The 27,214-nt window shown below is 52.3% G+C and overlaps 1 protein-coding gene across 1 annotated transcript in view; it reads left to right on the plus strand.

The window, feature by feature from the left end:
- GRIK4 (glutamate ionotropic receptor kainate type subunit 4) overlaps positions 1-27,214 on the plus strand; it is a 386,960-nt gene that overhangs the window by 108,629 nt on the left and 251,117 nt on the right. Inside the window, exon 2 of the mRNA XM_064482153.1 lies at positions 9,655-9,786. Coding sequence (XP_064338223.1) covers positions 9,705-9,786 — 82 coding nt within the window. The 5' untranslated portion in view covers positions 9,655-9,704. The remainder of the gene's footprint in view (positions 1-9,654; positions 9,787-27,214) is intronic.

Genomic DNA, 27,214 nt, shown 5'->3' on the forward strand with positions numbered 1-27,214 from the left:
TGAAGGGGGCGGTCCTGGGCTTCCCTGAGGAATGCATGCACCCTGGGGTAGCTGCCTTTTCACCTGCTCTGGCTTGGACTTAAAAAAGACAGGGCCTTACTTTCTGACAACAGCGTGTGAGACACCAAAAAGGCTGATGTGTACATGAGGTGACCACGTGGGCAAGATGGAGCCAGGCCAAGGGATGAGAGCCCCATGTCTGTGACCCAGGCACGCCATTGTCAAATCAGGACTTGCTTCCTTCCCACTAACATCAGCTAGAGTGCTTTTCTCTGGCTCCGACCCCGCCAACTCAGTGGAGCTGGAGATTCTGCGTACAATCACCCATAAGTCTGTAATAACCCATCTCTGGCCAGAGATGGTTAAATTCCGATGCATCTCCCACCCCCACCCTCTTCTCCAAGCTGCACAGCCCAGCTCTTCCCAGATCTCTCTATGGAAGGATGCGGTGCACACAGCCTTAGTCCAGGGCTCCTCCAGGGCAGCCCCTCGTCCCAAACACCCAGACAGGCAGGTCCCAGCAGGGGAGGGAGGGCTGTGTTTAACTGGAGATAATGAAAGTGCTGTCCTTAAAGCAGCTTCTCTCTGCATCCTTCTCCCTGCTCACTCTATGCCTCTGTGGACACTCCTGCAAGGCCTCTCTGCTCTAAATGTGTCACAAACGGCTCTAGCACTGGGCTATTTTCTTCCAAAGCCTCAGCTCATGTGGTCTCTGCTCAGAGCTTTGTTCCCCCAGGGCCGAGCCTGGTGGCCTCAGATAAATGCCAGAGACGTTTTTCACCATCCAGAGCTAGTCTTACCCTCCGCATCCGACCCAGTGGTCCTCTTCCCACCTCTCCCGGCTCAGTGCGCCTGGTGATTCAGTCTCCGTCATCTCACCTCTGGCCACCTCCTTTGCCACAAAAAGGAGTTCTGGATGCTGCAGCCTCCTCACCTTTTCTGTGAAGGATGCTGTGTCCGGTCCGAGGTTCAGGGAGGTAATCGGCTTTACATGCAGAGCCTTATCCTGGACCTGGGGGCAGAGAGACATTGGGGTTGTCTAATGAGAGAGACTCACATAAACATAACAAGTGCTTGGAGAAGATGCTCCCAGCTTTCCAGCCACTTCCGACACTCACGCAGCCTCTGGGTCTCCTCTGGGTTGTTTCCTCTGCCTGGATCTGGTCCTCTCTGCTCCCTCCTGCCCTCTTCGAAGGACCTGGCCGACTCAAGTCAAATATTTCGTCCTCAGTGAAGCCTTCCCCTCGGGCCACATGAGGATCCCACCGCTCACTCTAGAGCAGCCTGGACTCTTCCTTCGCCACCTGTCAATCTAGCTTCCTGGATGTGGACTGATATCTCCTGCCTGGACTGTAAGCTCCACCAGGGAAGGGACTGTATCTCAGAGCCTGGACACCGCCTGCCACACAGTGGAAATATTTGTTGAACGAAGAAAGTATAAATCATGCAGTGCTATGAAGTGTATTTATTCGCTTTGGCTGGTCTGGAGTAAAGGAATAGGCAACACCGTTTTGCTTGGAAAGCACTTCACGCGTCTGCAAAGTATTTCTCCACCCATTATCTCCCTTGAGCCTCAAAGAGACCCTGTAAAGTAGACGGTGGGAGTGTAAGTTCCCCATTTCACTGGAGAGGAAATAGAAGCCCTGAGAGGTTAAGAGGTGGGCCCAAGGTCACACAGCTCTCCACCTCCAGTCCCAGCTTTTCTCTGTGCCAGACTGAGTCCGAGTGAGGAAGGAGGACTGACTTCTTCAGGGAGAGCTTCTGGGTGGGGCTGACTTGGAGCAGCATTTTGGAGGTGAGAGGGCCATGGACTAATATTAGCAAGAAGCGTGGGAGGCTGTCTCATTGGGAGAAGATGTGGGATGTGGTCAAGGGTGCCTTGGATGGGGTGAGGGCGAGACAGGAAGTTCACACTCACTGATTGCATCACACCTGAGATCTCTGCAGCAGCCTTTCAAGAGAGGCCTCGTGCCCCCAGGAGATGAAACTCTCAGAGGCTAAGTAACCAGCTTAAGAATGTAGAGTGGCAACTGGGATTGGCGGCCAGGGTTGTCTGCTCTGGCCCCTGCCGAGAGGGCGCTGTTTAGAGGTGGACTGAGGGCTTCGGTCTGACATATACACAGGGCATGGTTTGGAGAGGAAGGTAGCCTGGGGATCCCCCATGTCTCACTCATTAGTGCCCGAGAATTGGGAACAGCTTCCCTAGTTGTGTGTCCAGAGTGCCAGCAGATCCCTGTGGTAGCCGTGCTCCCTGAATGCCCTCCCCAGAGTCAGGCCTGGGCCGGGCCAGCCGCTGCACTTGAGTTTATCCTGATGCGTCAGACCTGGTCCAGCCCCCAAGCCGATGCCAAGTCTCCCTGGCTAGTTGGCTGTGTTGACTCATTACAAACTCCTGAGAGCATCTCCTGATGGCAAATCCTAAAGGTAGGGGACATCAGGGCTGACAATCTTGCCAAAGGACACTCCCAGACTCATTCCTGTGCTGTTTGCTCCCCCCGCCCCTGATTTGGGAAGATGTGCAGGTGTGCCCAGATCGGCCAGCATTTCACTCGTCTTCTTCTTCAACATCGTGATAGTCATTATAACCACCTTCTGACATCTCCTCAAGTACCAGCTATGTGCCAGGTTCTGCAGTACCTAGAGAAGGCAAGCATGGAGAGTGGTGGGTAAGAACAGGGTCCTGGAGCCGATGGCCCGGTTCCTCCGCTGACCAGATGAGCGCCCTCGGCGAGTCCCACTCAACCTCTCCAGCTTTGGGTTCCTTGTCTGTCCTTGTCTGCCGAGGAATAAGAGTCTGTCTCACACGGTTTTGAGGAGCAATGAGTCTAAAATAGTACTTTGCACATAGAAAGTAAATATTTAGTAAATGTTATCTGCTATCAGAAAGTATGCTTCCTAGAACTGCAGAGTCTCGGAGCTTAAAAGAACCTTGGAGATCGTTGGTCTGATTCCCTCATTTTACAGAGTGAGAAACTGAGGCTCAGACAAGCTCAGAGCTAGTGAACATCCAGGCCCCTGACTCCCAGGACAGGACCTGCACCCGGGCATCGTACTACTTGTTGCCAGGGAGACAGGATGCTTGCACGTGCTGCCCAACTGTATCAGGCCACAGAGGATGACTCTCCCTCAAGGAAGCCCTGGGGTCTGGGTGCCGCTCCCCGGCCCTGGCCACCCCGCCTCCTGCACACTCCGCCCAAGCTGTCAGCTGCTGCTGGGAGTTCCTCCCAGTCTGAGGAGTCGGGACCACAGAGAAGCCCACATCCATTTGTCTTGAGGAGCCTGGAGCGTCATGAAGAGTAATCAAGATCTTGCTGCCCGCAGCCAAGAGAAAACCTGTAATTAATCTGGCTGCCCCTCTGATTTCCTCTTGTCTTCCCGCCACCAAGCGCTGGCTGGTGGCTGTCAGCCTCCTCTCAGACCCACCCCGGAAAATCACGATTAATGGTGTCGTAGCCCTGTGAGTACGAGAGAGAGACCAGCGAGGGACTGCTGACAAGTCAGGAGAGAGAGGCCGTTTAGCATGACTGGGCCAGGCAGTCCAGACAGCGTGTTCACCGCTGGACACGGGGTGATGTCGGCAGGGGGTGCCTGTCTGGGTCTCTTAACTGGTGCTCGTCCAGAGTCAGCACATATTCATGGATAAGCATCATGGCAAGTGGTGTGTCAGGAAGGTACATGCCTGAAAGAGAGGTTCCCCTGCCCTCCAGGAGCACACAGGAACAGAGAGAGGGCATAAATTAGTGCAAAGCTAAATAACATTCACTCGTTCATTCATTCATTCATTCGTTCATTCCTTCTTTTACTGACGTTCATGCATAGCTGCATTGCACTGGGCACTGTGCCGGGTGCTGGAGGAGTAGCAGTGAGTAAGAGAGAGAAGGCTCTGCCCTCACAGGGCTTCATTCAAAATACAGGCACCAAAGAGGTGAGTCAGAGACGTTTAGGTCTGAAAGAGACCTTAGAGGATTTTCTAGCTTAAGGAAGCTGAGCAGTCTTGAGATGCTAAAAAAAAAAGGAGGAAATTAGGTTGTCCTGGAGAAACTGGGGACCTCTGATTTTTGGTGTTTGAATGGGGATACATCCCGGGCAGGTAAATCCTAAAGCAGAGATGAGACGTCAGGAGCCCCGACTCCCAGTCTGATTGGAGCGCTCACGCGGCCGCGTGCGATTGGCGGGCGGCGAGATGCTGACCGCCGGCCACTGTGCACGGCGAGGGCTGGAGGAGAGCGTGCACGGTGGAGGAATTGCATCTGGGCTGTAAATTCCTTATGGGCAAGGACTCTGAAGGTAACTCACCACCAGTAAATGCTTCATGCCGACAGAGCCTTTTCCACGTGTCGTACCTGACTGGGTTCTTCCAGGATTTCAGCAGACGTATTTGAGTGCCTACTATGGGCCAGCCTGTGCTAGGCACTAGGGACACAGGTGGAAGATTCCGACATGCTCCCTGCTCTGTTGGTGCTCACCACCCCGTGAGGTAGGCATCGATGTGCCCACATTATCGATGAGGACACGGGCCCTGAGGGGTGGAGCTGTTCGGGAGTGTCCCCTCTATAAGGTCCATAGCCAGAACAACCCGGCCTCCATCCAGGCTGGGCCCTAGCTCTGCACCCATCATGATTGACATGGCTACCCTCGGGGGTCAAGAACAGTGTCCTCAGCTGCATGGGAAAGTTCTGTTTTAGGGTCTCCACCTTCTGGGTTACCTAACATACAGGCCTGAGGCCCAGCTCTGTTTAGGGAGGTGGGGACTGTCAAAGACCCTCGGCAATAGGAGGCTGTACTTGCGTGCCTGCTTCGGACGTAAATTCTGCCAGTGCTTCCATATTTAACTCTAGTTGGAGAGGGAGCCTGGGATCTGTGATTGCACACGGTTAGGCTCTCTTGAGTTCGAACTTCAGCACTACTGCTTGGGTTGCATGACCTTGGATAAATGACTCGGCCTCAGCTTCTACGTTTATCAAGAGCGCGTGCAGTGTTATCTTACAGGGCTGGTATAATATCACGAACAGTTATTTACTTCGAGCAGCACACGATACGCATCTTAGCATCGCTCCTCGTGACGATTCTGCGAGGGTCCTTTTATCGTCCCGTATTACAAGTGAAGGAATCAAGGTGGCAAGAAGTCGACTCCCTCGCCCACGGTGCACAAGGCAGTGCAGGACTCAAACCCGTGTTCTTAGCTGTGACTGTCAGGGCAAGCCCCAAGCACAGAAGGAAAGGGCAGTGAGTGCTTCCCTCGCTTTCTCAACACACATGGCTGTGAGGCCCCTTTGCCTGGATCTGGAGCATTCCGTCTGCTTAGATTGACTATTTTAACCACAGTGAGCGTACAAAATGCACGATCCAAACTGGGAATTTATTTCATCTTGGTGCAAACACAGAAAGTGCCTTTTTGACACCATCTGTTCATTGATTCATTCAGCAAGTATTAATAGAGCACCTACTGTGTGCCAGATAGTGGGTTAGGTCACCCTAGCTTGCCACCGTCCCTGCCATCACAGCTGACGGTTCTGTGGGGAGACAGGCAGCATCGTCGTGAGCAAGTGTGTGCCTTGAGGAAGAATGTTCCAGGTGCGGTGGCAGCAGATGGGAAAGGGATCACAAAAAGCCTGAGAGGAGGGAGCGCAGGGAGCTTGGAAGACACGGTTTCCAGGCCTTCCGGGGATGAGACTGCAGTCCGTGCGCAGGCAGAAGGCGGGTGCTGAGGGAAGTCCGGGGTTGGGCTCTGCCAAGTATCAGCTGCAGTGGGGTGGGTGGTAGGGACAGGTGGGCAGGAGCTGGATCATGAAGGGTTTATCTGTTGGAATAAAGAGTTTGCCTTTGCTCCCTGAAGCAGTGGAGAGCTGTGGGAGACTTTGGGGCTGGGATGTATCACTACCAAGTTGGCATTTTGGTAAGAACCCCTGTCTGCTGAGCGGAGAACCAACTGGAGAGGGAGAGACCAGAGGGAGGGAGACCCAGACGGCTGCTGTCGCAGAGTCCTGGTTGTGGCTGACAAATGTTGGACTAGGCGGTCAGTGGTGATGGAGAGAAGGCGATGGAGGCAGAGCTACCAGGACTTGGCGACTGAGATGATGTCGGGGAAGGAGAACTCTCAGGTGACTCTCAGCTTTCTGGCTTGGGTGACTCGTAGATCGTGGTGCCACCTACTAAGAGGGAGAACGTAGGAGGAGAAGCAGATGGCGGGAACGGTGGCGAGGATACCTCCTCTTTAAAACAAGGTGTGTCTGCAAGTGCCGTGGGGCCTCCAGGTGGAGGTTTCAGGAGGCAGCCGCCTCAGTGCAGGTGTTTCTGGGCTTGATGTGCTGATTTAGAAGTGACACCATGCAGGTGGCAATAACCCACAGGTGGAGGCGATGTTGGTGGGAGGGGGGTCTTGGGTGCTTGATCTCTGGAAGATTTCTTTTTTATTCCTAAATTATTAAAATATTGTCAGCTCATAAAGCCTGTACTGTTAGGTCCTAAGACTAGATTCACCGAAACATTAAACTGAAAATTAGGTCTTTGACTTCTCTGTGTTTTTTTTAAGATAAAGAATCTAGAAGCTTCATCATCTGTTCTCATATGCAAACAGTTAAGCGACAGAAGAAAAGCCTGTGGAGTCAGAAACCTGGCTAGCCCTGGCTCTGCTTGGTAACAGCCGTGTGACCTTGAGCTTGACCCCTCACCTTTCGGGAGCTCAGCTTCCCCCTGAGTAATAGAGCTTGTCTGATGGATTAAATGAGATAAAGACATGGAAAGACTTTTACAAACCGTTGAGACTTCCAAACACGTAACATGATGGTTCTTTTTACTCCTGTAAGGTTTAGGGGGAGATTATTTCCCATCGTTGTGCCCAGGGTCACACAGCTGATGTCCAAGAGCAGCCGGAGACCTCGGCTATTGTCCCTACACGTGGGCTCCAGGATCAGCCTGCCTTCGGGGCCATGAACGATGAGCACCAGTCCTGCACGGACTGAGTGGAGTTCTGTCATCAAATAAGATTTACACAGGCTAATCTGACACCTCTTTAGCAGTCTGCATGGTAATTAGCACGTGGCAGGCTGACCGGGCATAAACAGAAGGCATTTGACAGAAATGATTATAGTTAGTATTATATTCGTATAACCTCGCCAGATTTTTACAGTTCTTTCCTCTTTGACAGTCCATTCATTTTTCCACTCAACAAATATTTATTGAAGCTGTAATATATTCCAGGCACTATTCTGGGCCCTGAGAAGACAGACAAACAGGACTTCTCCATCAAACTTGAATTCTAGTAGGAAGCCACATAGGCGCTGAACAATCGACTTTATCCATCTTCCCTCGAGACTGTTTGCTTTCACCTCTTCCTGCAACGACACCCATGAATTAAAGGATAAAGATTCTGGCCCTGACTTGGCAACAGCAGAGTTGCCTTTGCTCTGATCCCTTATCCTTTATGGCCCTCTGTCTCCCCACAGCAGGCGGTGGCTTGAGGCCTTCCATCTATTGAACAAGTCTATCCCGTGCAGCCGTGGTGTATAAGTAGCCTCTGGGGATATATTGGTAAACTGGAAACAGTCCTGGCCCTTGATAAGCCCACACTGAGCCCTGGTGTGGACACATCAGAGGGAAAAGAGCTGCATTGCATTGAGACACTGCAGGCTGCTGGAACGGCGCACCGAGAGGCACCCGATTCTGGTAAATGGCAGGGGTTGGGGGAGAGGAGCACGGCCCAGGTGGAGGGGATGAGTTGTGCACAGGAAGCTTTGAGGTGCTGGTTGAGGGTGGAACATTGCACTTGTGTGTAGGGGGATGTCATAAAAAGGAACTTCCACTCAGTATAACACGCATGCAGAGAAGTGAAATTTCTCATCAGTATATGTACCCCTTGACGAGTTTTCACACACGGAGCACACTTGTGTAACAGTGTGAGCAACAGGACGTCACCAGCACTCCCAGAAGACCCCTCCACGTCCCCTTCCAGTCTCTACCCGCCCACAAGGGTAATCACTAACTGGACTTTGTGCCGCGCACTGCGGTTTTGCCTGCTTTTGTACTTTTCATAGATAGAATCACACTGTAAATACTCTTCTGTGCCTGGTTTCCTTCACTCAGCATTGCTTAGGAGATTCACCCACACAGGTGCACGGAGCTGTTGATTATTCATTTTTTGTTTTCCATGTAACATTCCATTGTGTGAGTGGACGCTGTATTTCTCCATTCTGCTGCTGGACACTGGGGTAATTTCCAGTTTGGGGAAACCCAAAGGCTGCTGCCCTGAACGTTCTAGTATGTCTTGAACGTACTCATGCATTTCTATTGGAAATGCCTATCGTAGAGTTGCTGGCGTTTGGGTGTGTGTAAAGCTCTAACAGAGCCGTTTTCCACAAGAGCTACGCCAGTTTACATTCCCACTGACACTGTAGGAGAGTTCCAGTTGCTCCACATCTTTGCTAACACTTGATGGTATCTTTTTTTTTTTTTTTTTTTTTTGAAGTCACATTCTGGTGGGTGTAGGAGTGATATCTTATTGTGGTTTAAAATTGCATTTTTCTAAGTACCTTTCCAAGTGTGCTCCAAGGCCTTTGGATATAGTTGTTAGTGAAGTGTCTCTTCTAGTCTTTTGTCTGCTTTTCTATTGAATTGTCTGGCTGTGGGGGCGGGGAAATGAATCACTTTAATACTATTTTCCTAACCAAGGATGACCCGGGATTGGCATATTCAGGTGCTCACCAGCCCCACCCTCACCCCTGTGATGGGGTGGAACTGGCAGCCTACAGACTGTCTCAGGGTGTTGGGAGGTTGCAGGGAGGGGACAATACCCTTGCTACCTTGTTTGGGAGACAGCCTCCTCCACGGTCTAGCTTTGACACCAGAGGCCCCTCCGCCTCAGGAGGGAGAGGGGTTGGTGGAGGAAGGATGGGGAGGGGTTAGTTTTTTACAGATGTGGAAACCAGCTGATGACCCGGGATGTGCGCTTCTGCCGTCAGTGTTTGCTGGGAAGAGACCTCTCCCATCTGGGCCAGGGAGGAACTGGCCTTTCTGTAGCCCCTGCTCCGGGCCAGGCCTCCCCTGTGTTCCCCTAGTCCTCAGCTCAGCTCCTCCAGGCATGTGTCTTTATGCCATTTCTACCTGTCAGGAAATGGAGTTGAGTGACAGAGAGAAGCCACCGGACCGACAAGTGGCTGGGTTCCAGTCCAGCCCCTTCCCCACACTGCTCCCCAGAGAGCAGGGCAGCCGTGTGTGTGTGTGTGTGTGTGTGTGTGTGTGTGTGTGTGTGTGTTTGTGTGTGTGTGTCCGGGACAATGGCATAACCTCCCTTCCCACTCCTCTTCTGCTCACCCATGGCTCCTGTTTCTTAAGAGCCAATGAAGGTTTTCATCCCCAATTAGACATTTTTTAGGAGGTAGAGTTCCGTGAATCACTCAACCACAGGCACACCCGCCTACCCCGATTTGACGCGGGATGGCTGGGGGCTGGGAGCAGGGGGAGGCTTCTTTGAGCCGGGCCAGAGCGGGGAGGGACAGAGACTCGGAGCTCTCCCACCTGCACAGCGGGTCGTGGAGGGATTGCCGGTCCTCCCCGCAGCGGCTGTCGGGGTGGTAGCGCGGGCCACTGGGCTGGAGGGGCGGCTCCCCGCAGGACGCAGGACTCAGGGACTCACCCGCTCCCTCCGCTCTCCCGCAGAGCTATGTCATGCGCAGACCAGCAGGGGGCTCCATGAGGATTTATGGAAGATGCCCCGCGTCTCGGCGCCTCTGGTGCTGCTTCCCGCGTGGCTCGTGATGGTCGCCTGCAGTCCGCACTCCCTGAGGATCGGTAAGCCATGTTCCGGCGGCCCCCTGAGGGCAGCCCAGCTCCGGGTGACGCCCCTCCCACACCCAGGTGTCCGCAGGGGACATCTGACCCTGCGTGCTGCTCTCCCCCCGCTTGGCTGGGGATGGGGCGGTGGGGGTGGGGCAGTGACAGACCCGCAGCTCCCATCTGTTCCACCTGCCCAGCTCCCCTTGTGACGAGAATACAGATGCTGACAAGTGCCTGGTGCGGTTTGTGACTGACTCAGCCAAGCACGCTACAGGCGGCTGTGGGTGATGAGGGTAGGACTTCCAAATCCAGGGCTAGAGAGCAGAGATCACGGCTCCTCTCCTCTGGTTGAGCCAAGAAGGCTTCCTGGAGAGTGTGTTCGGATGAAATGTACTTGTGCCCCTGGCCTGGCGGCCTGGCAGGCCTTTGCCTTGACGTCCGTTTGCCCCTGGTCTGGTTCCGGGGAGGAAGGCCATGGATGCTTCCGTGACATGTGTCCATCTGCTCCTTCCCTTGTCCTTGCTGCCACGGGGTGCCCATTCTAGGCGTGGGCAGATGCTGTTGCCACCCACTCCATCCGGACCCCCGTGCCTGGCTGAAGACTTGGCCCTTCCCGGGGTAACGGAGTGCCTGGGAAGTCAAGTGCCTCCTCCTGTGCCCACCTTCAAGGCTCATTACCCGCAGGCTGGGGCACTGTTGATCCAGGTCCTGGGGACACACCCCAGGCTCAGAGACAAGGAGACAGTCCAGTCCAACAGGCACTGGGTGGTCATCTGATGGCCTGAAAAGGGTGTTGGGATTTAGGAGTATCTGCAGTGTGGACAAACAGGTGGGGCAAAGCAGTGAGAAATTCAGGCAGGTGTGTTGGTCACAAGAAGACCGGCCCAACAGCAGGACCCCCTGAGCAAGGCTAGGCAACAGCCTTAGAAGGACTCAAACACCAGGCAGGTTATCCAGGCAGGTGCCCACCTGAGGCCCCTCCGCCCAGACTGGGATGGGGAGGGGGGAAAGTGGATACTAAGAACAAGGCAGGATTCTAGACCCTAAACTTGAATTTGAAAGGGTTAGAGGATGATTTAGAACGAAGATGTCAAGACTTGGAATCACAGGGAATTGGCCTAAAGCTCCCAAATTCCTCCAGTTGCACTCAAGACTGGCTCTAAGGACATGCCAGAGGTTGGCGTGATGGCGATGGTGTTCAGGAGGCCTGGGTGGGCCATGACCCTGGCAAAGCCAGGCATCACGGGTCAGAGGCCAAGCTGCAGGTCCCCGAGGTGCTCCATGCCACCTGGTGGGCACGTGGGCACGTTTCTCCATGCATGTGCAGTGACCACTGATTGATGAGAAATGAGGACCCATGACTCAGTCCTTTCCCTCACCCTGCCCTCGGCTCACCACGCTGCCTACTTAAAAAAAGGAATTAAAAACAAAATCTTTCCTCCCTCTTCCCCATTCACTTATACTGAAACTTCAAAACCTAATTTAATTCTGCTTAGCAGCAATGCAAAACGGTTCATATCCTTAAGATGCTTAATTTATAAGTGCCTCCAGTTATTCAGCATTTGCTGCCAGGTTTTCCCCTCCTCTAAATGAGTGGATAAAGCGGTAACCCATCAATTTCCATTTGTCGCTAATGGGAAGCGGAAAGGGATGGAGCCGGAATCGGCAGTGCCTCACGGGCCTCGGCTCTCCTGACACTTGTTCCCCCGGAGGGGAACAGAAAGTAGAGCTGACAGCTCCCTCCGTGGCCTGCTATGCGACAGCAGAGGGCTTCAGAGGGACCCTCGTTCTCCCAACCCCACAAGTGGAGCAGAGCTTGTCCAGTTCCATCAGCTCTGCTGGCGCACAGTTCTGCTTCATGCCGGGCCACTTCCAGCTGATTTCCAGCCAGGGGCCCTGCTGGCTGGCAAGGTCAGACCGGATCTCATCTCCTGCAGAGGCCAGGAAGCAGAATGAAGCCAGCAAAGGGAGAGGAAAGCAAAGAAAAAACCAAAACAGCAGTGCCGAGGCTTGTTTTTCTGTCTCCTTGGTTATCCTAGGAGCTCGGAGTTTTATGGATGGAAAGGTGCTAATTACATGGATTCCGGAGGGGATCTGGAGTAGGGCAGGGATGGGAGGAGAAGTAGGTCAAGAAAATACAAGTAACTGTGCTTAGGGGCAGGCAGCCTTCCATGCAGCTGGGCTGGACCAGTGTTGATGGCGCCGGGTCCCCCAGGTACTCCAGAGGCTCATGGGAAAGGGAGGGGCTGCTGCTCCTTCCCCGCTTCCCAGGGGTCACTTCTCCCCACATTGGATTTTTCTGGGGTTCCTCCCAAATCCCCAGCTTCAGAGTAGATGGCTCTGAGAGCATGGCTGCACCAGAGCGAAGGGACCAGGAATCTTGGAGATAAATTGCCCCTCCTGCTCCGTCCCCAGCCCGGCTTGTCAGCTGGTGACAATATGGATGTAGGTAAAGAGGCGTGAGCCCATTACCCTGCCTTGGGACTGCTGTTTTTCATTCAAGTGCGGCACGGGCGGGAGATGCAGCCAAATTGTCTATCACGGTGTCTGTGTTTACCCCCTGAATGAGGTTTTGGGTAAGAGAAAGGGATTTTATTTATGGCAGTGAGGCTGTCCGCATAAATTCCCCAAACTCTCACACATATGTCAGCCCCCTTCAGTCATCTATCTTCTGAAAATGTCTTTTGATTTTGCTTCTGTCCCTCTGGGTCCTCTGAGTGATGACTGTGGGAGCCACAAGTTAATAAATGCCCTGAGATGAAGCCTCCCCCGATCTCTACAGCCCTCCATTACTTAAAGGGACCATCATCATTTCTTAGAGCAGTAAAGGATTCTAAGGGTCCCATTTTCCAGTCTGCTCATTTCACAGATGAGGAGGGAGGCCCAAAGTGGGTGGTGATTTGGCCGAGGGCACAGGGCAGGTAGGGGCGGGGCTGGTGGTCATGAGCCCCCCAGCCCTGTCTTCTTGCAGTGCTCTCTCCGTTGCCCACAGTAGGCTCCCTTAGCCTCTGGGCGAGCCGACTCACCTTCAATAGCAGGTGAAGGTCATTGTCTCTTGTAGTTTTCTCCCATCCCGTTTCTGATGTTAGCAAATGCTACCCTGGTCCTTGAACACATTACGAACTCAGTATGTGTCAGCTGAATGAATGCTAGGCTACCCAGCCTGCCTCCCATTACCCCTTCCCTGGCCCCTTATTTCAGCCACACAACTGCTCACTGGGAACCAGATATAACATGCCCCTGAGGTCCACTCCGGGCTTTTCCTGTCCCTCTCCTCTGCCTGTAGATCTCTTCCTCCGTTCCATCTTCTCTGCTTGGGAAACAGCAACTTCTTCCTCTCCATCTTCTTCCTCCTTCCCCTCCTCCCCCCTTCCTCCTTTGCCTCCTCCTTCTCCACCATCATTGGCTTAAATGCTCTTCCTCTGCAAACTTCTTTCCCAATATCACCCTGTCCCTCCCAGGGACAGATCATCTTTTCCTAACCATTCTCCCATCCCCCTGTTCCAGCGCTTACTGAGTTGTGCTCTAATTCTTATGGCATTTTCCTACCAGACTCTGAATTCCAAGGGAGATCGACCCCCTAACACAGGTCCTGACACTTGATGTTGGCAAGCATGTCACACAGGCTCAGTGAATGGGTGGGTGGATGAGTCCATGGCCCTGGTTAAGACTTGGTTCCCCAAGGACATATTGGGTATCATTGTTATAAAGTTTCTTCTGGCTCTTACCTGTGCTTAAAGAGGCAGATTCATTGGAGGAAGTAGGAGAAAGAGAAAATGTCCATCTATCTTACTTATACTAGAGAATGGGAACAGGCTGGGATGCTGATTGGGTTCTAAAGCAAGTTTTGGCTATAATGGTAAAAATAGGGATTCAATGGTTCATTCATTAATTCACTCAACATGTATTTATTGAGCGCTGTGTGCCAAGCGCTGAGGATATGGTGCTAAAGAGTAATAATCCCCACAGTAATTCCACTTGGAAAGGCCTCCCTCTCTCCCAGGCACTGTGCTAGGTATTTCTCATATTTCAGGAGAACTTCATGTCAGAATTAATGATCCAATGTTAATAGATGAAGAAACAGAGGCTTGGGAGTGTAAATAACTTGTCTGAGGTCACACAGAGACTGCAATTCGAACCTGTCTGTCTCCAAAGCTTCTCTTTCTGCCTTGCCGTACTGCATCTCGTTCACCCCGGAGACATTTGGGATGCCCCATTGTCACAGCACATTAAACGTCTTCTGTTCTATCCAGTAAAGGAACTGAAAGATGGGGATCGTTATTGCCTAAATCGTCTCTTGCTCTTCTTTGATTCTTTTACTCCCAAATGACTTCCTAAGGGCACAGGCAAAGTCCGTCTGACAGATGAGGAAACTGAGGCCTGGGGATTTGAGAGGCTTGCTCATGGTGTGACCGGGTCCTGCTCAGCGAGGGTGGCACTAGACACATCAGCAGGTTATTGTAGCAATCGGATCTCTTTCTCATTTAAGGTTTCCCCGTGAGGTGAAGCGGCAAGAGCTTGGATTGATTTCACACTGTCTTACCAGGACCCCAAGCACTTTACAACTACCATTTTTTACTTGGTTGGTTTCTCCCAGTGCGCTCCAAGTCCTGCAGAGAGAATGTTAAACACACAGCGTTCGAATGTTATGAAGATGAAGATAACAAAAAAATTGAGGGAGGCAAGGGGGGAGAGTAAAAAACACTGGTTTTCTTATCCTGTTCTGCTGTGTCTTAAATATATCGGACCCACCAGGATCCAAATATACCAGCGGAATTCTGTGCCTTGAGGAAAGACTCGCCATGGGGTGTTTTGAGTAGTGGGCTCCCCTTCATAATGTGACCACGTGATGTGATTTACGACATTTTGGTCAGCGTGTGACTTCATCTCTTTTCCAAATTGAGTCACCCCATAAGCAATCAATAGATCTTCCACATTAGTGACAAATAGAAATTGATGACTTTCTCCTCCAGCTGTCATCTAGAGCGGGAATCCGTATACAAAGCTTTTTGGGACTCAGCCCCCTCCCCTGGTGAACACCTTCCCCCTGTGTCTTTCTTATTATGCCTGTATTCCTGGGTCTAGTCCAGTGCCTGGCCCATAGTAGGTACTTAGGAAGTGTTTGCTAGATAAATTCTCTAATGGGTAAGTTTTAAATCTTGAACTGACTTGTCAGTTCTCAAATTTCTCTTCTCCCAGATATTGGTCAGTGCTCAGAAATGCAAACCAATTTTATTTAACAAGAAGTGTTCAAAATACGTCTTTCGGAGAGTGTTTTGCCTAAAGCAGTCTGTGAGGGTGTCTGCCTACACACGTGCTTGCACAAGGCCATCTCTCCTGTCCTTCATGTCCCCCCACCTACCCTGCCGCCACCACATCTTCAGAGGGATGAGGGAGGTTTGACTGCATTAGAAAAGCATCCAGGCCAGTGTGTTGTGCGGAGTCACTCAGCCCACAGTGGGGTCATCTGTCCTCGCCTGTGGCTTGGTCTTTTGCCAGAACACCACACTGTATACTTTCAGGACATTTGTCTTCTCTCTCACCTTTCCAGAACCTATTTGTGAGCTACAGCCTCAGGCCATAGTCTCTTCCATTGAGAGATGATGGATGAATTAGCCTAGAGCCTCCACTTTACAGATAAGAGAAACTGGGGTTCCATAAGGCAAAGTGAGTTGGCAATGGCCCATGTGGCAGTGCCGGGGCTCCTGACTCCACCCGTCTGGTGACGTGGGTGCCACGGTTTATAGTGTATAACGTGTTCTTACACCTGTGTTAGTTCAGTTTCCCCAATAACCTGCAAGGTGGGGAGAACACATCTTGTCAAAGAGGAGCCTGAGGTCCACAGAGTGTGTGACTTGCTCATCTGGAGGGGAGCAGTGGCCTCCAGGGGAAGCGAGGAGAGGACATCTCCCAGGTGGGATCAAAGGGGGTCTACTGAGTCCAATTGGAGGCCAGCCGAGGTGGCGGGGTCCTCAATAGCCTGTTGACAGTACATCCTTAATGGGTGAGGACTGAAAGCCACCAAGGTCAGTGTGCTGACCCCGGGACCTCACAAAATCAGGCCACGCTAAAGAGAACAGGCAAGTCACAGCAGGGAAAATTATGTTTTCTTAAACATCTCGTGATTAATCTCTGAAAGGAAACTAAGAAAGGCCCCTTAGCAGAGGTCTCGGAGGGAAGGGATGGGGCTGTTCCCTAACTAAAAGTCCTAGATAATAGAGCTGATTTCCGAAGAATTTTGGCACGTGGCTGCCAGTGTTGGTTTGTACTGGAATGGCCTGGTTCCCTGGGCTCTCATTTTGCCTCCGCGCACGAGGTGACCCGCAGAGCCTGCTGTCTGGATGAGGCCCTGCCCGGCAGAGACACTCATGGTTTGAGAGAACAGGCATGATGAGACTTTGCCAGAATTTCAAAAACTTGTCTCCAGATTTGTGAAGTGGTTTCCAAAAGTCTTGGGATGGGAAGTGAGTCATTAGCAAGCTCTGTTTCTTGGTGGGGAGTGGTGTGTTGCCGGAGGAGGTGGAAATGATGGAGAGGGATTTGGGTTTGACGTAAAAAAAAATGTCTAGCAGACAGATGGAATGGGCTGTTCTGGATGCTGAGGTCCCCACAGCTGGAGGTGGCCACAGGTGGTCTGGACAAGGATTTCAGCATCCGTGATGGGGCTGGACCTGTGACCTCTAGGACCCCTTTCAGCCTGGGGTCCTGTGAGATATGAATACTTTAGCCTTGGCTCTGTTCTCCTGTTATTAGGGATACATGCCGTTGTCATTCTGTCCTCATTAACAACCACTAATGAGAACTCAGAGTGGAGGTGGCCGTCTGCCTCATTTAAGCCATGACCCCATTTGACTCCAGTGGCTTAAGCCAGATTGGATATGAAGCCCTCCTGATTCTTCTTGCTCTGTTGGTGTAGACCTGTCGGGGTATTTCTTTTCTCCCTGTGCCCACTGCTGGGGGAGTCTGGGAAGCGGGGCAGTGATGAAGCTGGTGGCAGCTCTCAGCTGAGTGCCTGAGTGTGCGTGAGCCCAAGTGGGTAGGTTGCACACGTGTGTCCTGGCAGAGTCCGCACATCCCACTCACAGCCTCGCAGCTTGGCTGCAGGCCAGACTGCGGTCACACGCAGCCCTCCTTAGTCTGGATGAGGGGGCACGCATTCCATATCGGCTGGACGGGAGCTGGGCCTTGGCTGCTGGGAGCCCTGGGCAGCAGGAGGCCTCAGAAGACAGCTGTCAGGCTGCCCAGCAGCACCGCTGTGTCTTGTTTAGTGTGTGTTTCTTCCCATCGAGCTGAGTTAGGGGTCCAGTCCGCTTGTAGGGGGTCCAGTCGGGGAGGCTCCTTAAGTCCACACTGAGGACGGGTGTGGTGCTGAGTGGTGGCTCGTCCAGTCGGGGCTCAACAGGTGTGTGTCCGTGACTGGGACGGTGCCACCATGCTGGACTTGGAAAGAAAAGCTGGGTAACGGGGTGGGTGGCCACTGGGGCAGCCACCAGAGGGGCCGTCTTGGGTCTCCCTCCTCTCATTTCCTTCTGCCCTAACTCACCCAGGCGCCTTCCATCACTGATCCAAGCTGATTGGGGTCTGGAGAGCTCGGGGACACCAGAGAGCCTGATGTGTTCTGGGCAGCACGGGGACTGGCTCTGGAAGTTCCCAGCATCGTGTGCCACCAGAGCCTGGCTCTAACCAAACTGCCTGGGTTTGAATCTGAGCTCCGCCCTTTACTAGTTGTATGACTTTGGCCGCAGTTTCTTCCTCTATAACATCGTGACAGTATCACCACCTCATGTTTTTATGAGAATCCAATAAAGTTATTGCCTAGAAAGCACTGAGAATGGTGTCCTGTCAGTAGTAAGTGCTGTGAAAGTGACATCTGCTGTTGGGAGTGACACTGGGCCGCCGCCCCGTCTCCATCTCTCAGTCTTCCCCTGCCTGGAGCACCCTTCACCACTCCTCCACTGACTGCTGTCTCTTCCCTTTTTCTAAAACCCTGCTCTAAACTCACCTCTTTCTAAGAAGCTGAGGATCCTCACCTGGTATGGAAAGCTCTTACTTCCAGAATCTCAGCGTGCATGAGGCATGCATGCCGACCCCGTCGCACATTGCACTGTCTTCACTGGTCTACACCCACCTGTTTCATAAACATTTAAAAATCCTTATTTGAATTCTGTCTGCCCGACAAGCCTAAGAGCATCCTGAGAGATTGGACTCCAGCTTCTCTACCTTTCCAGCGTCGTGGGCTTCTCACACTGGGGTGATGGTCCCTGGTACTGGCTAGTGGATTTGAATGGTCTCCCATCTTAAAAACCTCCCTTAGCCCCTCATCCTTTTCCTGCTACTGCTCTATTTCTCTCCTTCCCATTGCAGAGAAACCCTGCAAAAGAATTCTTATTTAAAGCGGTCTCCATCTCCTGTCCTCTCTTACCCTATCAACAGGACTCCTTCCCATCAGAATTCCACCCCCATCCATGGTGTCCACATGGCCAAGTCCAATCATCTGTCCCCAGGCCTCACTCTACCAGCAGCATTTGACACAGTCCTTTACTCTTCCTTGAAACGCTTCTTTCTCTTGGCTTCTGGATCACCCTCCGTCTTGGTTCTTGCCCTGCCTCACTGGCTCCCAGACATCTTTGCTGATTCCTCTGCAATGCAGATGTGCCCCAGGGTTCTGTCCTTAGGCCTCATCTCTCGCCACCCACTCCCGAGTGATCCCATCCAGTTTCACGGCTGCATTTAGCTGCAGATGACTCTCCAATCTCATCTCCAGCTCTGACCTCACCCCGTAACTCCAGACTTACATGCCTACTCACCATCCCCTCTTGGATGCCTGAGAGAAGCTCGAACTTGATGTGTCCATATCCCAAATTGAGCTGCCGATGATCCCCTCCAAGCCTGCCTCTTCTGCTGTCTCCCCCGTCTCATTCATGGTAACGCCATTCTCTCTATTTGGTCTTAGGAGTCATGCTCGGCCCCATCTTCCTCTGACATCCCATATCCTCCCGGTCAGCAGATCCTGTTCGCTCTACCTTCCAAGTATATCCGGAACCCAACCCCTTCTTGCCGCCTCAGCTGTGGCTTTCCTGTTCCAAGACAGAATCCCTTCTCCCCTGGATTTCTGCAAAGCTTTCCTACTGCAAAGCTTTCTCTGCTGCCCTCTCACTTCTGTTTCTCAAAATGGCAGCAAGGGAATAATCCTTCTAAAGTATTAGTTGGATCATGTCAGTCCTCGGCTCAACCCCTCCAATGCTTTCTCATCTCATCTCATGTCAGAGTGAAAGAAAGAGACCTCACGGTGTCCCACGGGGCCCTCCGTGCTCTGGCCCTGTTCTCTTACTTTCTGTTCTCATCTCTTACCACTCTGCCCCTGTTCACGCCATACCAGCCCCCTACCTGCCCCAGCTGCCCTGCTGTTCTCTCCGCCTAGAACACTCTTCACCTAGATGTCTGGGTGGTTCACTTTCTCACTTCCTGTAGGTGGTGCCTTGCCCCCAGTCGCACTCTCTGTCTCCTTCTCTCTCTTCCTTGCTTTGTTTTTTCCATAGCGCTAGTCACCATCTGACAAGCTGGTCCTATTTGTTTATTGTCTGAGTCCTCCATCGGACCTTTGTTTTGTTCTCTTCCATTTCCCCAGCACGTAAGACAGTGCCTGGTATACAGAAGGCGCTCACTAAATATCTACTGAATGAGTGGATGATGCAGACCCAAGGGAGGTCTCAAAGGAGCTTCAAATTTGAAAGTTGTTTGAAGGCAGAGATGATGATGGCCTCTCTTGACACAAAGGCAGTTTCTGACAAGTGTTCCTTGCCCAGGACAGTGCAGTGGCCCGCTGGCTCCCTGTCCCCATGCTCTCCAGTCCCTCAGTCCTGGGGCTGAACTCCGTCCCATTCCAGGGAAGTCCAAGTCAGCAGTTTAATGACTCAGCATCGGAATGAGTCCTGGCTGCCGGTCTTAAACTTTGTCCCTTAGATCCAAACACCAAGCTGCTGACTTACAGTCCTCCCCCACCTGCACTGCCACTGCGGCGCTCAAGTTTCTGTCTTGTCATCAATCTGAAACCTCACTTTGACTGTGCCAGAGCTTCCCTGGGACTCTGGTCAGGCCTTACTTGTCCCAGTTTTCTGAGAGCCTGGGGCCCTGAATCTGGACCCAGCCTCCCAGCTGGGACCCTGTCACCTGCTTCCAGCTCTTTCCTGAAGCTGCCAGCGTTGGCTGGGATACCTGCCTCTTGTCTGCCACAGGCTTTCCCAGTGCTGACCCCTGCCTGTCTGCTTGTTCTTAAAGTCACAAAATCTTGATGGTGGCTAGGGACACCAGTTTAACCCATTCCACTTTAGAATAGTTCCAACAATTGGTTTTCCTATCTACTGAGCCAGAATCTGCCTCTCTGTGCCTTCCAATGACTGTCCTGGCTCTGCCTGTCCCTCAGGGGCATACAGAACAAGTCTAGAGCTCTTCCTGTGACAGATCTGAAGCCCTGTCATTTCACAGCCCCCAGCATCTTCTTTCTTCCAGAGATTTATCATTAGTGCCTCTGACTGTTCCTTCCTTCTTGGCATTTGGATTCCACTTGTCATCCTGGTCACCTTCCTCTGAATGGGTTTTCTCTTTTCTCCTTCCCAGCTGGGATGTGGTTCCCCAAATCAGAGGCAGGCACTCCCCTCTTCTGCTTCCAATCCACCACAGGCGCCTGCTCCAGCCTCATGGGACCTGGTCTCCAGGTCCAGAGGCCCTGGTCGGACCCATGCCCACCAAGCCCGACTGACCAGACTTTTGGTTAAAGAAAGCTTGTCTGAGGTGTCCACCCACGCCTGTGAAATGCGCCCCACCCCCCGGCTCATCTCAGGCCGGCTTTTCTCTCAACCCCAGGTGGATGCTGCTTTGTGAACGCCGGCGGCAGGCTGCCCCACGTGTGATGTCTGTGTTAAGGAGCCAGGTGCGGGGAGGTTCCCCAGGTTGTGTCACCCCTGTGGCTTCTTCCGAGACGCGCTCTTCCCATCCTTTATAGTGCACAGTCTTTCAAGCAGGGAGCGACACGGGCCGGGGAGGGAATGCCACTTTGCTGGCAACATTCACAAGTTCCCCTGGTGGCAGGGATCTAACAACATGAGACTTTGAGCTTCCAGCTCACAGATGAAAGAACAGGGCTTTTCCCGGAGACGACAGAAGAGGGAAGCTTATAGCCCTGGGGGGCCTCAGCAGGAAGCTCTGCTAAGGACTCGCTCCACAGAGGCCCCGCCATGGCCTGCCTATGTGGGAGAGGAGGGGCGGGGCCCCCCCACCTCTGAGCAGCCCCCAGGAGGCTCAGGTCAGAGGACGGGGAAGGGGAGAGCTTCCCGATGGCCATTTGTAGGGAAGTCTCCTTGCTCTTCCTGGAGCCCTTGGGGTTTCTGAACCTAAAGGGACCTTTACCTGGTTGAATGCCAATTTCCCCTTTAGAGCCGGTTGGGAAACCCTTGAGCGCTAAAGGATTTTTTTTTTTTTTTTAATGGAGGTACTGGGGATTGAACCCAGGACCTTGTGCATGCTAAGCATGAGCTCTACCACTGAGCTATGCCCGCCCTCTGCTAAAGGAATTCAGTTGTGAAATGGAAACAGGTGAAGTCAGTGGAGATGGAGTCAGGTGTAGGTGAGTGTCCATGGATCGCCCCCATTCGAGCGCTCCCTGTGTTTAATCCACTTCTTCCTCGTCTGCCCACGAATTATCTCCTGAAGAGAAATACTCTTAGGAGGTGGACCAGGGGCTGCTGCTCTTGGCTTATAGTTACAGCCTGTAACTTTCGGGTCTTGCTCCAATGCCTGTCTCATCGTGAAGCCATGGAGATGGTCCCCTGGGGGAGCTTGGAGTTCACATCCAATCCTTCATATGCTAGGCATTAGGGAACAAGGCAGCCTTGGATTCAAAATCATGGGTCTGACTCTCCCTTATTAGCCACGTCCCTTTAAGCGAGTTACTCAACCTTTCTCATGCTCAGTTTCCCATCTAGAAACTGGGGAGATGACACTTTGCCATGGAAGGCTATCATATTAATTGAGAGGAGATATGCAAAACACTGTACCTGGTGTGTAGCATCTAGTAGTATTTAACGAACATTGCTTCCCTTTCTTTTGTTTCTTTAGAAAATAGTTTGCCCGACATTATGGGCAAGTGGGATTCTGCATGGCCTCATTTGGGAGTAGAATGGAGATGGGCTTTACTGACACACAAACTTGGAAATGAATTATAGGTTCAGCATGTAACCTTGCGCAAATTATTTGGCCTCTGTTTTCTACTATAAAATGGGGGTAATAATATCACCCTATATATTGAGGTTTATGTGTGATAATGTATGCAAAACGGTAGCACAGTGCCTGATAATTCATAGGAGGTCAGTAAATAATAGCTATTACCAGTAGTTCTGCCATAATTATTATTACCATAGTTTTCTGCTGCTGCCATAACGAATCACCACAAATTTAGTGACTTAAACTAGACAGATTTATTAATTTACAGTCAGAAGTCCAACGTGGGTCTTCCTGAGCTGAAACTAAGATGTCAGCAAGGCTGTGATCCTTTCTGGAAGCTCTAGGGGAGAATCCATTTCCTGCTCATGTGGGTTGTTGGCAGAATTCAGTTCCTTGCGGTTATAAAATCAAGGTTCTTGTTTTACTGCTGGCTGTCAGCTGAGACTGTTCCCAGCTTCTAGAGTCTGCTGCATCCCTTGGCTCATGGCCCCTTCTTCCATCCTCAAAGCTCAGGGTCAAGTCATTCTCACATCACAACTTCCTGACCTCAGCCAGGAAAGGTTCTCTGATTTTAAGACCTCATGAGATGACGTTGAGCCTGCCGGGATAGTCCAGGATCATCTCCCCATCTCAAGGTCTGTCACCTTAATCACACCTGCAAAGTCCATTTTGCCATGGAAGATAACATACTGGCAGGTTCCAGAGATTAGGTTATGGGCGTCTTTGGGGACAATTATTCTGTTCTGCTGCTTGGATAGCTTCCAAATTGGGATCTTGAACCATTTTGAAAGCCTTCGCTTGAGCAGTGCTGTAGGTAGGGGACCATGCACGCACTTGGAAACCGGCCCCACCCCACTCCTTGACCCGACTGCCTGACTCCTGTTGCAGTCAACCGTTTTGCACAAGAACCGGGCAGCCCAGAGCACCGAAGCTGCTGCATTTCCTCAGTGGGTCGAGGGAACCCAACAGGACGGCCACATGACTGTGACTGAGATTGAGCCACAGGAGAGAGAGAGAGAGCCGGGAAGGGACCGTGTAACGGGACGCACTTCATCACGTTGATTTAACGTGTCAGGGTGCTAAAGGAGTAATTTACCAGCAGAATGTTATCGGAGGCCATGTCACGTGGGCTCTGCTGGGCTTGGCTTAGAGTGATGTGTTTATTTCCTGCCATGGGGCCTTGAAAGAATAATGTCCCCCCAGAGTCCCAGCAGCCTGTCTGTCACTCTGCCTGTCATCCTTCCAGAACCCGAGAGATCCTCTTGTGTTCTAGGAAACCATGTGATGTGGGAAGGAACTGCTGTGAGCAAGGAATTAGGGGAGCTGGGTTCTGAGGCTGCTCCACCCCGTTCCTCTGACCCCTGGTACTTATATGATGATGACAGTGCCCTGCAGCAGGCTAAGGTCTGGCGGAAATACTGGAAACAGGATGTTTTGTTGTTAACGTTCTGATGTGGAAAAGCAGGACTCAGACATGAGGGAGACGTGGGGAAGCACAAAACACGGAAGCCTTGGCACTAAACGGTGAGCCCCAGAGTTAAGCAGTGGTGACTGCGGTCCAGGGACCACGGGCACGATGGCACTTTGGGCTTCTTTTTACCTTCTTGATATATCGCCTGTTTCCATCCAATGAAAGGGCAGGGGACCATCACTTTCAAGGGCCGTGTCACTGGGGATGGAATGACATTTTGTGTGCATTGAGCACCTAATAGGTGCCTGTCACTGTCTATAAATGATATAATTTAATTTTTACAACTATCTCCAGAGGTAGGTTTGATAATATCTGCTTTGTAGGTATAGAAACCGAAACTCAGAGAGGCTACGTTCTCCCATGCAGAACAAGGAAGACCTTGTATTTGAACCCCAATTTCTTTGGCCCCAACCCTGTGCTCCATCCGCCACACTGGGCACCTCCCGTTTGTGCCCTTTCTGGGCTCCCCTCTGCAGAGCCCCTGGGAGGAGTGGGCAGAAGGTGGGCTTGAACGAGGACACCCGGGACACCTCAATTTCTTTACAGCAGCAGAAGGCAGACGCCTCGCCTGAGCCCTCCTTATTGCCCCCCTGCCCTTGCAGGTTCCCTTGGCAGACATTTGAGAGGGAGAAATTAACTTAAAATTGAACTGCAGGAGTAGTGCTGAAGGCACCTTTAGTCTAAAAATAAGAGCAGAGGCTGCGCGGCTCGGAGAGGACGTGTCTGCTCATTGCCTTTATTTATAGCCGCTTATTTATTAGATTCCAAATGATGTTTAACCAGGAATCATATGGCAGTGATCTTTGATTACTTATGCAGCTAATGGCTGAACATATATTATTATTGCTATTTATTCAGCGCTGTTAAATCTACTGGGTGCTTCTCTCCCAGGAAGGCACCGAGGAGAGGGGTCCGGAGAGTCCTTGCCTTCTAAGATCAGCAAGGCCCTGGGGGAGGAGAGGGAAGGTGGCTTGGCGGGTGGCCCTAGAGACCAGGCGAGGGGCTCTGCAAGGAATACTTTCCTTTTCTTGAAAGTAGCGATCTTTTGAAATAGAAGGAGTGGGGATGGGAGTTGGAGAGGACACTCTGAAAGGGAAGAAGTGTGTATGGTAAGAGTCGGGGCTTTTGGAATCAGAAATATCTAGACTTACAATAATAGCGACATTTATTAAGTAGTTATTGTATGCCAGGGACTATGCCGTTCAAAATTCTTTAATGGCACCAGTATGTCCATTTTACATATGAGAAAGCCGAGGCTCAGAGAGTTAAGGAACTTGTCCAGGGTCACACAGCTTCGTGTGAGGCTGGAGCCAGCCTTAAAATCCAGGCTCCATCTGCCTCTGGAGACCACGTGTCCATTATACTGACCCGTCCTACTTCAAAACCAGTGCCCTCTCCTCTTTTGCTTAAGCTTAACTTTTTGAATAAACAGCCCAGGAAAAGGATGGAAAACTTGTCATTGAGGCCTGGAAAGAGTGTGGAGCCTGGAGTTCTTGGCATCCTCGGACTCTCCTGAAGTGCTCAGCGTGAGCTGCCGGCAGTCCCCAGGGCACGGTCCACCCCCCGCCTCTCCCATCTCTGGGCCCTTGCTCCCTCCACCTGGATTACTCACCCCTCACCTCACCTGCCCTGCAGAATTTCCTTCATCGTTCAAGACCTCGCTCTTCCTCTAAGGAAACTTCCCTGACTGCCCTTTCCATCCCCACTCACAGGGCTCTCTGCCTCTCCGTGCTCCCGCAGCGCGGTGTGGGTGACTGACCACCTCAGCCCTCAGCTCATAGGACACAGTGACTAGAGATGTTCAGGCTTTGGTTTCTTTGAGAAACTCAGTTAAGACCACATCTTCCTACCTGTCACTCCTCTGCCCTTGCTTTTAAGGTGCATGGGTGGACTGAATGAATGGATGAATGAATGACTCAGTTCTTATGCTGGGCTGCCATGGAGAAGGTGCCAACTCCCCTTGGGGCCATATACCCACTGGCTTTGAAAATGGGGACCCTGGGGCAGGAAACAGGGTCTACATGGGCTACCTGACACACCCTGAAATAGAACAGCAAGGAGCCTGGGACATTCTGATGGGGGAGAAGGGAAGACGTTAGTTTAGAAAGGCTGGGTGCAAAAGGCGGGTTTCCAGAGTGTCCTCCCAGTGCCCCTCTCGTCCCTGTACCAGACATGCAGTCTCTAGCCTTTCCAGTACTAGCAGAACACACCGTGTGGAGCATTTGACCTTTAGAAGGAGGACTGTGTGCTTGGCCCAGCATCGCAGAGGCCCCCTGCCCGGCGTGGCTCTGATGCCAGACTCCCACCCCGGGAGGCACTGCCCCTCAGTGGGGTGGGCCGGCCTCATGCCCTTTCACCCTAGCCCTTCATCTCTGCAGACACTGCCAGAGGCTGCCTGGGGTTTGGCCAGATGCCAGGCTGCTTGAAGTGAGGGTCCTCAGACAGTCGCAAGAAGGGATCCAGTTGGAAGAAGGGTAGAGGGGGATGGGGAAGAAGCCGAGTGGGGCAGGAACCGTGACCAGCCGGAGAAGCTCGGGGCTCAGGAGAGAAGTCCAGGAGGAGAATGAGGTCCCAGGCCATGTGAGCTGTTGAATTTTCAGGGGTCACATCACCCCTTGGGGCCCCCGTTTCCCAGGCCGTGGTCTCCCCGGCCCTGTCCAGCTTGGGATTCTGTGTTTCCATGTGGTTCTCCTCTCTGGAGGCCACACCAGATGCACTGGAGCCTCCTGACTGTCCCCCTCCGTTGTTTTCTCTTCCCTCTGCCCCTCGAAGTATTTACTGTCCACCTGGGTCTAGATTATCCCCTGATTAAGTGCCATTTAGCTGTTGGCTGCCCGTTCACTCAGTTTTATAGACACATTCAACGAGGCACAGAGGCCAAGGCCTGATTTTGGAGAGGGAGGGTAATGAGAACAGGGCAGCGGCGGCCCACTTAGATTGGATTTTAATAAAGTTTCCAGCTAACCTAAATCAGCCGCATCACAGGCGGCCCAGCGACCGCTGCGCGTTCCGGGTCAGCCCTGCGCCGCCTCCCCAGGCTGGGGCCCGCCAGAAAGCATGGGATCGGGGCTGGGGGGCATGGTGGTGGGACCCCTGCTGGAGGAGAAGTGCTGGTCTCAAGCAGAGGCCCCTCCTTGACAGCAAGGGTAGGGCGGCTATTGCGAAGCGCTGGAGGTGAAGGCTCTCGGAGGGGAGGCGGGTTGCCTGCTTTCAGCAGCTGTTAATTAGTTGCAGATGATGAGATAATTCATAAAAATTAGCAGTGATTTCCTTCATTGTGTTAATATCACCGGGCAATAAAACTGCTGTTAAGGATGACTTTTCTCTGCATCGAGGAGCAGGATGTCAAGGAAAAAAGAGCCCTCCGTGGGGTGGAGGGAGCGAAGAAGGAAAACAGAACTGGTGAGAGAATGACAAGGGGAGTGATTTCCAAGCTTTGGCTGGAATCATCGGAAAGAAGTCAAATTGAAATGCAAATCTTGTGTCTCTCAGAGCTCTGGCGAGGAAGAAATGCATTTGGTGGTGTCACCTTGGCGGCGATGGGCAGCCAGACGGGCGGCGGGGAGGGCTTCCCCAGCTGCTCGGTGGAAGGAAAGATGGCCTCAGCTTCTGCCCTGATCAGGGAGTTGGCCTGGGCCCACGGGAGAGTTTTCCGGAGGCAGGCCATGCTTACTTATGAGGCCTGTGAGGTCCTGCATGATCTGGCCTTGACCTCTCCGCCTGCATCTCTTAAAGCTTTTCTCCTCTCTCGCG

Source organism: Camelus dromedarius, chromosome 34, assembly GCF_036321535.1.
Source record: "Camelus dromedarius isolate mCamDro1 chromosome 34, mCamDro1.pat, whole genome shotgun sequence".
Classification (NCBI taxonomy): domain Eukaryota; kingdom Metazoa; phylum Chordata; class Mammalia; order Artiodactyla; family Camelidae; genus Camelus; species Camelus dromedarius.